The following is a 12,931-nucleotide window of genomic DNA, read 5'->3' as shown; positions in this document are numbered from 1 at the left end:
GATATAGATAGATAGACAGACAGACACACACACACAGGTTTGTTTTTGTGAAAAGTGGGGACATCCCATAGGCGTAATGGTTTTTATGCTGTACAGTATGTTCTATTGCCCTTTACCAACCCTGCCCCTAAACCTACCCCTTACAGGAGACTTTGTGCTATTTCAGATTTTCAATACACTCCATTCTGTGTGATTTATACGCGTTTTGAAAAGTGGGGACATGGGGTAATGTCCTGAAAAGTCACCTTCTCCTTGTAATACCTATGTCATACCTTTGTCATTATACAAATTTATGTCCTCATTTGTCACAAAAACGCGTAAACACACAAACACTCTCTCTCACACACACACACACACACACACACACACACACACACAACGCGGTTATTGTTCTGAGCTTGACGGATATTAATTTCTGCTGTCATATGTCTGAAGTGTTTCTGCGGTTTCTGCTGAATTATGACTCTAAAGTGTCCTCTGTGCAGTTTTACTGCTATTATGTGTGAAATTGATGTGCGAGTTAATTAAATTCTATATTCTATATTCTATATCTGGTGTTGTCTTGTTTTAAATTATTTTAGGCAACATTTTTATTCAAAAATTGCATTATTTTTCTCCTGGAAAAATATTCAAATTTTTAGCAAACGTGTAACTTGTAAAAATGTAACTTATTTAAATTTGATTACTCTTGAGGTTCCCATGAATCAGGGTTATTACACCAAACTAAAACTGAAATAAAATCTCCATCTTGTGTTTTAGACTTGGACATGTTTTCCTCGGACGAGCGGGAGGCGGTCTATGTGAAGGAGGGGCAGGGGGCGGTGCTTCTGTGTGCTCCGCCTCCACACTTCCCAGGTTACCATGGCACCTGACTCTATAGTTTGACAGTCATTTGTGAGTTTGACTGACACATTTGCATAATTTCCTGTCTGTGCTCTCGACAGAGGATCTGTTCTTCCGCTGGATACTCAACGAGTTTCCGGAATTCATTCCTCTGGACAAGCGGCGCTTTGTGTCTCAGACCACTGGGAACCTCTACATCTCCACCGTACGAGCATCAGACAGCGGGAACTACTCCTGTTTCGTCTCCAGTCCGTCCATCGCCAAGAGCGTCTTCAGCAAGTTCATCCCACTGGTGCCCATAGCCGAGCGTGAGTCTCTTTATCATCGTCCTACACTGAAAAAATATATTAAAAAAGGATTTTCCCCTTTGAATTAGGTTTATTTTTCTGACCGCACTGGCAGATATTTTTTTTGTTTAAAATATGAACTACATTTTTCTGAAAACAAGACTTTGTCATTTTGCGTCTCAAGTAAATGTATCTTGATTTAAGAATCTTCAGATGTGTACTTACTAGAAAACAACAAAAATACTGAAGGAGAAAATCATTTTTTGCAGTTTAAATCAAGGTTAGGTGTAGATGTTTTAAACCCATTTGCTTTTAACACCAGTGTAAATACTACTGTTTGTACTATTCTTACTAATACTGTTTTTCAGTTTCTGAATAAAATGTGAGTGAGGCTTATGCAGAGGTGCTGCCAGATGATAAGAGTGTTGTTATATCTTCCATTGTAGAAACCACTTGATAGTGTTACTGAGTGAGGAAGGAACAACAAAGATCTGAAAGAGAAAACAAACTGTCTGTGGTTTCTGAAGTATTTCTGAGTCAGCTGGTCCTTATTTTAGGTCTGTTCAAGCTCAAAAAATCTCTTCAAAGAGCACCAGAGCAAGGTTTCACACACGTGTTCAGGAATAATAGTATCCTACTTCAGCATGACTGGACGGGATGAGTTTCTGATCACTCAGCAGTGGATGTTCTTCTGTGTGATGACAGAAAACTGTCCAAAATTAATAGTTTCTGCTGTTTAGTCTCAAATAAATGCTCGTTTTCTACAGTAGAGAAAGTTTGAGGTCTGAAAGTAACTGTATATTTCAGTATATCAGTAACAGTTTATCCTAAGACAACATTCTTATGTTTTTATTCCCATTTATATTCTGAAGTGTTTTACAGAGGGGTTTGTTTATATATCATTCGCACTGATTTATACATAACAACATGGTGAAAATATATTTGTTTTCTGTCTGTTGACAGTATTTTCTGATTTATGGAGTGATAAAAAGAGAAATCTAAAATCTCCTCTGTAAAAACCTTTAACTCTAATATGTCAACAAAATCAAGCAAGAATTTTGAACCTGGATTTATCCAACGTTCAGATTTATTTTCTGTAAATGCGTACAATTAGCGCATATTTATTTAGGAATCGCCTGATTTTCATATTTAAACATGACATTTTAGAAAACTGTAATAAAAAACAATGTTTCAATTCTTAATGTACTGTGATCAGCTTGTGTTAGTTAGTTATTTTTATCCTATTCACCTGTGCTGTCTTGCTTTAATTCCTCATGAACATTTAATATCTAAAGCACATCTCTAGTGTAAAACTACATCCTCCGTTCAGTCTCAACATTGCATGCTCCTGATTCATACGTGTGTGTAATATTACAGTTGCTCGTAACTGTCACAGCATCATGAGAGTGTTGAGTCAAAGCGCCTCAGCGCTGATAAACAAGCAGGAGAGACTCGCTTGTTCTGCTGGAAGAAAGAACGTATCCATGAGGACCTCAGTCATTCACTGCCATCTCATATCTGCTCTCTGTCAGGTTCTCTGAGGAAATATCCCGCTGATATCAAAGTCAAATCTCCAGACACGTACACGCTGCTGGGGCAGAACGTCACACTGGAGTGCTTCGCGCTGGGAAAGTAAGAAAAACGCCACACAGATGACTTCTCAGTGTTTGCAATGCAGCACTTCAGTCATTTTCCTCAAACGCTTCATTATTCAGCACAATTTTCTGCAAATATTTCCGTTTGAATCAATTAACATCCGGATTTCACTCAAACTGCATTTTGTAGATCATTTCAGCTTTATGCTGTATGTGCGTTCTGCCTGTGCTCTATATAAACTCTTTTAAAACTTACATTTCTCAAGAGTACACATCTTCTATTAACTGACACTGATACAATGTTCAGTATTCAGAAAAGCATCAGTGACTTAACTGTATTATTTGCATACTGAATTACCACTGGATGTCTTTCTTTCATGTATTTTATACTGAATTATGATGATTATATTTCTTAAAGTACAAAGATACTTTGCATGCTGAATTACCATTGGACTTTTTTCTAGCATTTAGTTCCATACTGAATTATGATTAGATTTATTAAAAGTACAAAGAAAATGTCCTATTGACTTAAATTAGTGTTCAAAATAACACCTCATATGCAATTACAGTTGGATATCTGTCTTGAGTTGTTTCTGTTTAGTCGCAATTAATGTTCGTTTGGGATTGAAGGAAGTTTGAGGTCTGAAAATGACAGTATATCTCATAGTAGCCTACACTGAACTCATGTATAAATCAGAAACGATTGTTTTTCATGCACTGGGCAGTTTTGCTTCCATAACATGTCTTTTTCAGACTAATGGAAAGAAAACATCCAAAATACACATTTAAGTGTTTATTCTATGACACTTTATCTATACACATCTGTAGATTTCAATCTCAGTCCATTTATTTTAGTTTTTTCCTCCACTTCAGCAGCACTTGCACACTAAAACTCATTTCTCTCTATATTCTGAAGTTTTTTACTGAGGGGTTTGTTCATATATCCTTCACACTGTATTATACAACATTATATTCCTAAAAACATGGTAAACTTTTTTTTTTCTGGCTGTTGACAGTATTTTCTGATTTATTGAGTAATTAAAATAGAAATAAAAAATCTGTGAAATTCGAAAACTGTAATATGTCAACAAAAGCAAACAAGAATTTTGTGAATTCAGTGTTCAGATTTATTTTCTGGAAATGTATGCAAATTAGTGTAGATTTAGTTAGATGATGCAACATTTTAGAAAATAATGTAAAACAAAACAATGTTGCAGTTCTTAATGTAAGTGATCAGCTGGGAACATCAGTGTCATGAATGTAATATTTGCATACTCGATAACTGATTGGTATTCTGTCTTACATGTATTTTCATATACGCATCCATTATATAATCTATAGTTGATAAACACAATGTGGTGAAGGTTTATGTTTGTGTAACATTGATTGTGTTTAACAAGCAGTTCTCACCATGTAATATATATTGTGTGTGTGTGTGTGTGTGTGTTCAGCCCCATCCCTCAGATCCGATGGAGGAAGGTGGATGGCGATCTGCCGGTTCATCGTCATAACATCAGTATGGCAGGAAGTCTCCTCCATCTGTACAACATCCAGTACGAGGACGAGGGTTTGTACGAGTGCGAGGCCGACAACTCCAAAGGCAAAGACAGACACAAAATGCATCTGTATGTGGAGGGTGAGAGTCACATGACCTCATGAACACACCACAACCCGACATTACTGAGAAGAGCAATGCCATATTCCTACAGGTTTATTCTGGAAAGCAGAGTGCGTGTTAGAAATATGATCCCCCAAAAACATAAGAATAACAGTCACAGTTCTCACTATTGACTATTAACTCTGACTTTTGCCTCAATAAACTCCTAATTTGCTGCTTATTAATAGTTAGTAAGGTAGCTGTTAAGTTTAGGTACGGGGTAGGATTAAGGGATCTAAAATATGGTCATGCAGTATAAATAACTTCTGAAGAATAACCTCAGAGGTACTAATAAACAGCCTATATGCTAGTAATATGCATGCTAGGCAAGGCAAGGCAAGTTTATTTATATAGCACATTTTCGTACACAATGGTAATTCAAAGCGCTTTACATAAAAGGAAGTAAAATAATCATAAAAAAATAATCACAACAATAAAACAAGGAATTTAAAAACTTTGAAAATGATTAAAAAATTTATTTAAAATGAATTTAAGACAGTTAAAAATAGAAGATGATTATACATACATAAAATACAGTGCACTCAGTTCAGACATCGCACAGTGCTCATTCAATAAATGCACAGCTAAACAGATGAGTTTTGAGTCTAGATTTAAATGTGACATGTTTTAGCACATCGGATCTCTTCTGGAAGCTGATTCCAACTGTTGATATAATAACTAAAAGCGGACCCCCCTTGTTTTGTGTGAACCCTTGGTATTTCTAACTGACCTGATCCTAATGATCTGAGTGGTCTGTTAGGTTTATATTCAGTGAACCATTGGACTTTTTTCTAGCATTTATTTTCATACTGAAAAGAAGGAATCAAACTCATTGCATTTTGTGTCAGAGAGCATTTCACTGGCAATCTGACTTGGGGGGTTTGTCAGTCTCTCAACAGTAGCAAAAAGAGTGCGAGTGTTGTTTAAGTTACTGTTTATAAGTAGGGATGCGCTGATCCGATATTCATATCGGGTATCGGCTCCGATAGTGCCATTTTTCTCGGATCGGGTATCGGTCAGAGAGGGCCGATCCAAATCCGAGATTTTTTTTTTCGATTGTGCGAATGATTTTGTGTTACTTTTGAAGCCATACGATAGCTTAATGTGAGCTACATATGAATATTTAAGTCCTTACATTAAAGTTCACACAAACTCTTTTCTCGGCTGTGGCTGTCAGTCTTTCAACCCTGGTTCAGCCTTTAAAGTCTAAAGTCTGGTTCAGCCTTTAAACCCTGGTCGCGTTCGGTTACAGCAGTCAGCTCGGTAAAGCTCTCTCCAAGATCATTCTGTGTTCCCATTATACTTGATTTGTAAATACATGTCTATGATTTTGCAAAAAGGACTTTATCTTCTTGCTGGAGTTTAATGTTGTTTTGTTACTTGCTACCGGGTGTCTGTGAGAACAAAACACGGGCGTAGAAAAGACTATAAATCGTTTTTAACGTGCACAGTAACTGAAATTTAAAACTGTTAAAAGAAAGGCTCAATAACTGTTGCACAGATATTTTTCTCTTTAATTTCTCTTCCCTTTGTGCTTTGCAGTTTTTAACACGAAGCGCTTACAATGTGCGCATCCGGTGTGCAGAATGATGCGCTTGAAGCAACACGGCGTCAGGCTGTGACGTCATCATTCTGCACACCGGATGCGCACATTGTAAGCACTTCATGCTCATAGACTGTATAAAAAAAGTTCGTGCTGCATTGTACTTGTTTTGTCCTATCGTATCTATCATATGTTGTTGCCTTATTAAAAAATATGTTACACATTTAAAAGAAATGTATTTTAATTTTATAGTATATACTTAAGCATATATATGAATGTTTTAATGAATGGATTTTATAATACAAATAGCAATGTGTAACATTTTAGTGCAACACTTTTATTTGTTCCCCACAAAATATAGTTTTTTCACCAAATGTTTGGATTTCTAAAATTATTGTGCACTGATTTTTCTAGAATGACTTTTGCTGCCGAATTATCTACTAACCTAGTTTATGATACAATTTTGTCATAGATTATAAATATACATAGGCCTATATTGTTTCATATTTATTGTTTATTAAATTTTTCTTTAAAAACTTCACTGGTATCGGATCGGTATCTGTATCGGCCAATATCGAACCCTAGGTATCGGAATCGGTATCGGAGGTGAAAAAGGCGGATCGGAGCATCCCTATTTATAAGGTTTGAGAAGAAACTCTGTCTGGCTGTGGCTAGTTCCACATTGAAAGCATGAAGGCTGTCTTTATAGATGCTCTAGTGAATTTCAAGTTTCGTCTTCCGCCACATCCGCTCAGCTTTTCTGCATTGTCTTTTCATACTCTGAACTGCTGTTGATTTTCTCCACACTGATTTCTGTCTGCCAGTCTTCTTGCTGACTTTCACAGGAGCAATGTCATCAATAACATTCTTAACTTTTGAGTTAAAGGAATCAAGGAGAAGATCAACAGAGTCTGCAGAAATGCTTGGTGTTAAAGATATAGCCTCCATAAATAGCACACTAGTGTTTTCGTTAATGCATCTCTTTCTGACAGAGACAGATCTAGATTCAGTGGTAGTAGAGATCAATATATCAAAGAAAATACAGAAGTGATCAGATAGTGCTACGTCCTTAATAACAATGGATGAAATGTTTAGACCTCTACTGATGATTAAATCTAGAGTATGTCCACGATTGTGTGTGGGTCCATGCACATGCTGAATCAGGCCAAAAGTGTTTAAAACAGTAATAATTTATTTTGTAGTTTTGTTTTCTGCATTATTTATGTGACTATTAAAATCCCCTGCAATAGCAAAACAGTCATACTCTGAGGAAATCATTGATAGTAGTTCTGTGAACTCTTCAACAAAGGCTGGAGAGTATTTGGAGGCCTGTAAATAATGATAAACAGAATGCATGGAGCACCTTTCAACACAATCCCTAGATATTCAAAAGACAAGTACTGACCAAATAACACTTGCTTGCATTGATAGACATCTTTAAATAGAGCAGCTACACCTCCACCTCTCCTAACAATCCTGCAGACACTCGTGAATGTAAAGTTAGGAGGGGCTGTTTCATTGAGGACTGTTGCACTGCAGCTGTCTTCTAGCCATGTTTCGATTAGAAACATAAAATCCAGGTTGTTTGGGGTTATTAAGTCATTGATCAGAAATGATTTATTTTTTAGTGAGCGAATGTTTAAAAATGCTAACTTGATGGCATTGCTTTGTGTCTTTACAGCAATCTTATTTTGATGCATAATAGGCCGCAGATTAGATTGGTCAGCCGTACGGCTTGAGAAGGCCTTAGGCCCAATCCCAATTCTATTTTATACCCCTTCCCCTTGTCCCTTGAAACAGAGTGTCAAGGGGTAGGGGTGAAAATATTCCCCTAAGAATTGGGACACCACTACTATGCCGTCACACGTCATCATACGTCGTCTAGCTGCTACAATACACATACCTATACTGGTGTGCTGGTGTTCATTAGAGCCTTTAATTACTGTTCTATATTAATGCGCTGCTTACTGACACACACATATATATCGGAGATTGCGCAGCTCACACATCCAGGAGAAAAGAAACTTGTCAACGCTGCCCCACGACTTTTATTAATAACAGTTTAAATACTGAATCGCTACATTATATTTTCCAGCAACGAGAGGATAAAATCGCTGGTTTTTAAGTAAACTCACTCTAAAAAGAGAAACGTACAGACGCGCATACATGCAACTTTCATCTCTCTCTCTGTCTCTGTCTCTCTCTCTCTTGAATTGGCAATATTTGAGAAAAGGGTTTAGCGATTTCTAATAATTGGGGGGACTAGCCCCCCTCAATGTCTACGGTGGTTATCGCCCTGATCAGACATGAAAATATGTTGTGGCACTATCGTGCAGTCTATAATTATATGAAATTAGCAAATATTAGCGATTTTTTGCAAACATTTCTTTGAGTAACATGACCGTAAATATGAACTCACGATTGAATGTAACAAAACAAATTATTACTTTTTGTTAAAATCTTTATTAATGCCAAAAATGCTTACATTTATGTGTCTTTTGTTCGCTCGGGCAGCCATGTTGCCGCTAAAGCCGGTTTGCGCTGAGATAATTCATACCCCTTCGTTTGAAGTGTGGTCCCGAAAAATCTTTGTTTGAAGGGCTGTCTGGCCCTTCCCCTTACCCCTACCCCTCCAACCAAAAGAGAATCGAGACACCCCTACCCCTTCACGTGAACACGCGAAATGGAGGAGTAGGGGAAAGGGGAAGGGCTAAGGGGTAGAATTGGGATTGGGCCTTAGACTTTCTATCACGTGATAAAACAGAAATAGAGAAAGCTACAGGCACACTGGGTTCCTGCTTGTTCTGTAAACATTTGTGAATGTTGCTGCTATCATAGCGGGGACCCAACACATATTACTGAGAGCTGCTATCAGCTGTTTTTGGTTCACCTACAGCAGATGGAGGAGGGTTTGGGTCCTGGCGTTGTGGCAGCGGCCGTAGAGCTCTCACAGGAGGAGGAGGGCGAGCTGGGTCCACAGGCTTTGGTGGTTGTGGGGCCCGCCATTTTTTAGTTGATAACTGAGGACTTGCAGCGAAAGAGTGGGAGAGTTTGGTCCCAGCATACACCAGTTCCTCCATTTTCTGTGACTTAGAAGTGGAGATGCTGGAGAGAGGGATAATGTGTCTGGTGAGCGGGGCTGTGGCTCTGGTGTTTCCGGTGGCTGTGATATGTTGTCCTGGCTTCCCTGGCTGTTTTCCAGAAAGTCGTCCTTGGGTGCTGAGTCTTGGAGCTGTCTGTCTGTGATGAGCTCTGTGGGCAGGGCTCAGCCGGAATGTTGTCCATGAGCAGTGCTTGTTGTGGCTGTGTGGTGTTATCAGTGTCCTTGTGGGATGTGTCAACCACATGACGACTCGGACCAGGTGTGTGTGTGCTATTCAGGCTGAGTGGATTGACACACTCTGCTGAAGGATGACAGAGGGAGAAGTAGATATTGTCCTTAAGCACTCTTGCACCAAGTTTGTTTGGGTGGAGGCCATCCGGTTTAAACAGTTGTCTATGGCCCCAGAAAAGATTAAAGTTGTCGATGAAATTCACTCCTTTTATATTGCAAGATCGTTGTAGCCATGTGTTCAGCCCAAGCAACTGTGAAAACATGTTAGTTCCCCTTGCTGGGAGTTGTCCACTGACAAGTTTTTGAGACAAATTGAGTTTTCTAAGTGTTTCAAAGAGTTCACTGAAATCCTTCTTAAGGAGTTCTGACTGCTCTTTCCAAATATCATTCTTCCCCACATGGATGATGATTCGATTTGCAGTCTTGTGCTTCATCAGAATGTTCCGGAGTTCCCTGTTCACATCCCTGTTCACATCAGAGACGGTTGCTTGATGAAAGCAGCATGTTGTTGTATTTCTGCTACTGATGTTTCTGATAATGGAGTCGCCCACTATCAGAGTCCTGGGCTCGGCTGCGCTCTGAGCTGAAAGCCGCTGTCTGTTCGACCTTGAGCGCCTGTTAGTAGCGATGTTAGCTGCTGGGTGATCCGATCCATCTTTAATCACATTTGGGGATTCCTCACCCACATTCATTAATGCTTCAAATCTGTTCTCAAGATGTATAGGCAGAATACCAGTATTCACAAGCCTTGTCATAGCCGAATCTGGGGTAGAGGATGCTACGGCAGCAATACGATATACTCATGATAATCTGATGTCTCGAGTGCCTTTGGGTCTCGCTCCCTGTTTGTGCCATCGATTTGTCTGTCGATCAGTTTCGGCTTGTTGGTACACTTGGTATAATCTGTTGAGATTCACTAGATTCACAGGACTCACTGGCTGAATGCTGAGGGGGTCCATGATGACGGTCTGCTGAGTGTTCTGCCTGTTTTGTAAGTCCAGCAAGTAACTTTGTTTCAAGAACCACAATCCTTTGTAGAAGTCTGTGGCAGTTTATGCAACAAGTAGATTCAAATGGAGGCATTATTCTCTCTCTTCTGTGTGAATGTAGACAGCTGTGTTTTCCCTTCTCCGGAATGTAAGCTGTTGGCAGTGGGAGGCAAAAGTCCCCTTTTTTATAGTATTATTCTAGTCCCAAAGAGTTTTTAGTTTTAGTGTTTGTGCTAAAAATTGTGTTGTTTGAGCACTGTGCTGATCTGCTGAAGTAAAAATCTTAGAAAAATCTGAGAAAAGTACAGAAATAGGGAGCAAAGCGCAGAGCAATAAGCAAGAACGTCAGAACGGTAGCGAAGCCGGAAGTGCTTATGATAATAAGCAACTAATTAGTAGTGAGAATTGGTCCCTAAGCTAAAGTGTTATCACAATACCAATAAAAATGCAAAAATGTTCAATTCTTAATGTTTTAGGATTTGTTCAAATGCAAGAATAGTCCTGTAAAGCACTGCTAGTTTACATCAGGGTTTATAATAGTTAACTAAAACTAAAATGATAAAAATAAATAATAATAAATACTTTAATTTAAATAAATGCTAAACGAAAAAAATTATACAAACTTTTTTTTACTAGTTGCTAAGATAGTGTTTTTCATTTTCATTTAGTTTAACTTAATGCACTAAAATAACTAATTCAAAATCTTAATAAATACTGTAATAGTATCTAAATGATACTAAATAACACTGGTTTACGCGTGAGTTTGTGTTTGACTCAGGAGCTCCTGAATGGGTGGAGAAGATCAGTAGCTCGGAGAGAGACATCGGAGGCGATTACATCATGTCCTGTCTGGCCAGCGGGAAACCCAAACCCCACATGCACTTCCTGAAGAACGGACGAATGGTACAACTAACGTCTGATTTATAATCCTTCCTTTTCACACAAATTCAAGCATTTAAAATCAGATCAACTGAAAATAAATCTGAATTTTGACAGGTGCTTTTATTCAAAGTGACTGTTTTTACATTCAGAGTTTTATACATTCAATCAGTTCATGTTGCTAGCGTCATGCTGTACTCTTTGAGCTACAGGAACGCCACAGTCTCTCTATTTTGATGTCAATAAAAATAGCAAACATTGCTGTCAGTAAAATGCAATAGCAAACTCCTCCACTCCAGCAGTGCATGTAAATAGATGCAGCAGGTCAGCATAATGAATGAGCGTGTTGTGAGGCGGCCGAACTGCTGGCTGTGTTCCCGTCTGGAGCGAGGCCTTCCCATCATGCTTCTGGTTGCATAACAGCCACGACGCCAGATGGTGCTGATCCGAACACCTGAAGTGTGTTTACAGCGTATATCACAGGAAGAGACACAGAATGCAAATCAAACATGACTTCCAACAGAATAATGATGCCATACAGATGTTAGTGTTTTACAGTGTCTTTAGTCAAAATAAACTTTATATTAACCCTTAAATGCATGAATGTTTCGCCAATCATTATTACATATTCGGGTCTTTAGCGACCCGGACCTATATATCCAGCACGGATGGATCTCTGACTGCTGCAATAGCAAAAAATGATCTTGATATTTTAAGAACAATTACAAAAGAATAAAATAAAGCATATTTCATTACCTTTTGAAACTAAAAAGGGTTCAATTTGAGCAGATGATTTTACAATCGCTGTCATCGTCAGAGCGCACTTCCACAGTATATTCAACATCTGCCTGTATATTCAACATCTGCCTCAAATTCACGATCGCAACCTATTCTCTAAAACTATCGTTTTCAATGACTTCATATTCAATATTTTGATCACTGGAAGCTTATTCATCACATCCAGCATCAAATGGCAGTGACATTTATATTTCATTGCGTATAGTAATTGCTCTGCAGTAAAACCATTCAAACCACTTCAATTTTTGCTGATGATATTTGTTTGTTTTATGCCTGCGGTAATTATGAATGAAACGTCACGTCATCATTGTGTATCAAACAGTGCCACCTTGAGGAAAAAAGATTCATTGCACACATTGAGTCATCGGATATGTAAATATAGTTGCGCAGGAAAAAATACTTAAACATTTACATACCTCGGGTCTCTAGCGACCCTATACACTTTTTACAAAAAATGTATCAGAAAACAGGCATTCTTTTATATTTTACCATTTTTTTCTTGTTATATTGTTTATAATTAATAGATTGAGGAATACTAAGAAAGTTAATGTGTAACTTAAAAAAATTGAGGGAGAGGGTAGAGAATGATGTCCTGGGTCGCTAAAGACTCGAGGTATGAATTTAAGGGTTAATATGTTTTTTATGATTTGTTTTTATAATTGTTCTTTTTTAAATCAAATTAATAAATAATCAGATACATTTATTTATTTGTTTGTTTGTTTTTGTTTTTAATTAGAATTAAAATGTATTTGTACGGCATTATTCATTTTGCTTGTATGCCAAATTGTTTTATTTGTTAGTTTATTTTATGATTTTGTAATATTTGTATTATTATGATTTTATTTATATGTATTTTATCTAATGAAATTAATTAAACAAATACATTTTCATGTGCATATTTGCATTAAATAATGTATTTGTAATTTTTACATTTATATTTATTAATTTTGCTTGTATGAATTATATATAAAAACATGCACACACACACACAAACACACACACACAC

At 37.7% G+C, this 12,931-nt stretch overlaps 1 protein-coding gene across 1 annotated transcript in view; it reads left to right on the top strand.

Annotated features, from left to right (window-relative positions):
- The window catches only part of cntn1a (contactin 1a), a 112,746-nt gene that overhangs the window by 76,575 nt on the left and 23,240 nt on the right, over nt 1-12,931 (top strand). Inside the window, exons 6-10 of the mRNA XM_016234284.1 lie at nt 760-855; nt 945-1,151; nt 2,663-2,762; nt 4,177-4,361; nt 11,027-11,151. Coding sequence (XP_016089770.1) covers nt 760-855; nt 945-1,151; nt 2,663-2,762; nt 4,177-4,361; nt 11,027-11,151 — 713 coding nt within the window. The remainder of the gene's footprint in view (nt 1-759; nt 856-944; nt 1,152-2,662; nt 2,763-4,176; nt 4,362-11,026; nt 11,152-12,931) is intronic.

This window comes from Sinocyclocheilus grahami, unplaced genomic scaffold, assembly GCF_001515645.1.
Source record: "Sinocyclocheilus grahami isolate Dianchi unplaced genomic scaffold, SAMN03320097.WGS_v1.1 scaffold450.1, whole genome shotgun sequence".
Taxonomy (NCBI): Eukaryota; Metazoa; Chordata; class Actinopteri; order Cypriniformes; family Cyprinidae; genus Sinocyclocheilus; species Sinocyclocheilus grahami.
Note: the sequence above shows the minus strand (reverse complement) of the source record. Positions and strands in the feature narration are given on the sequence as shown.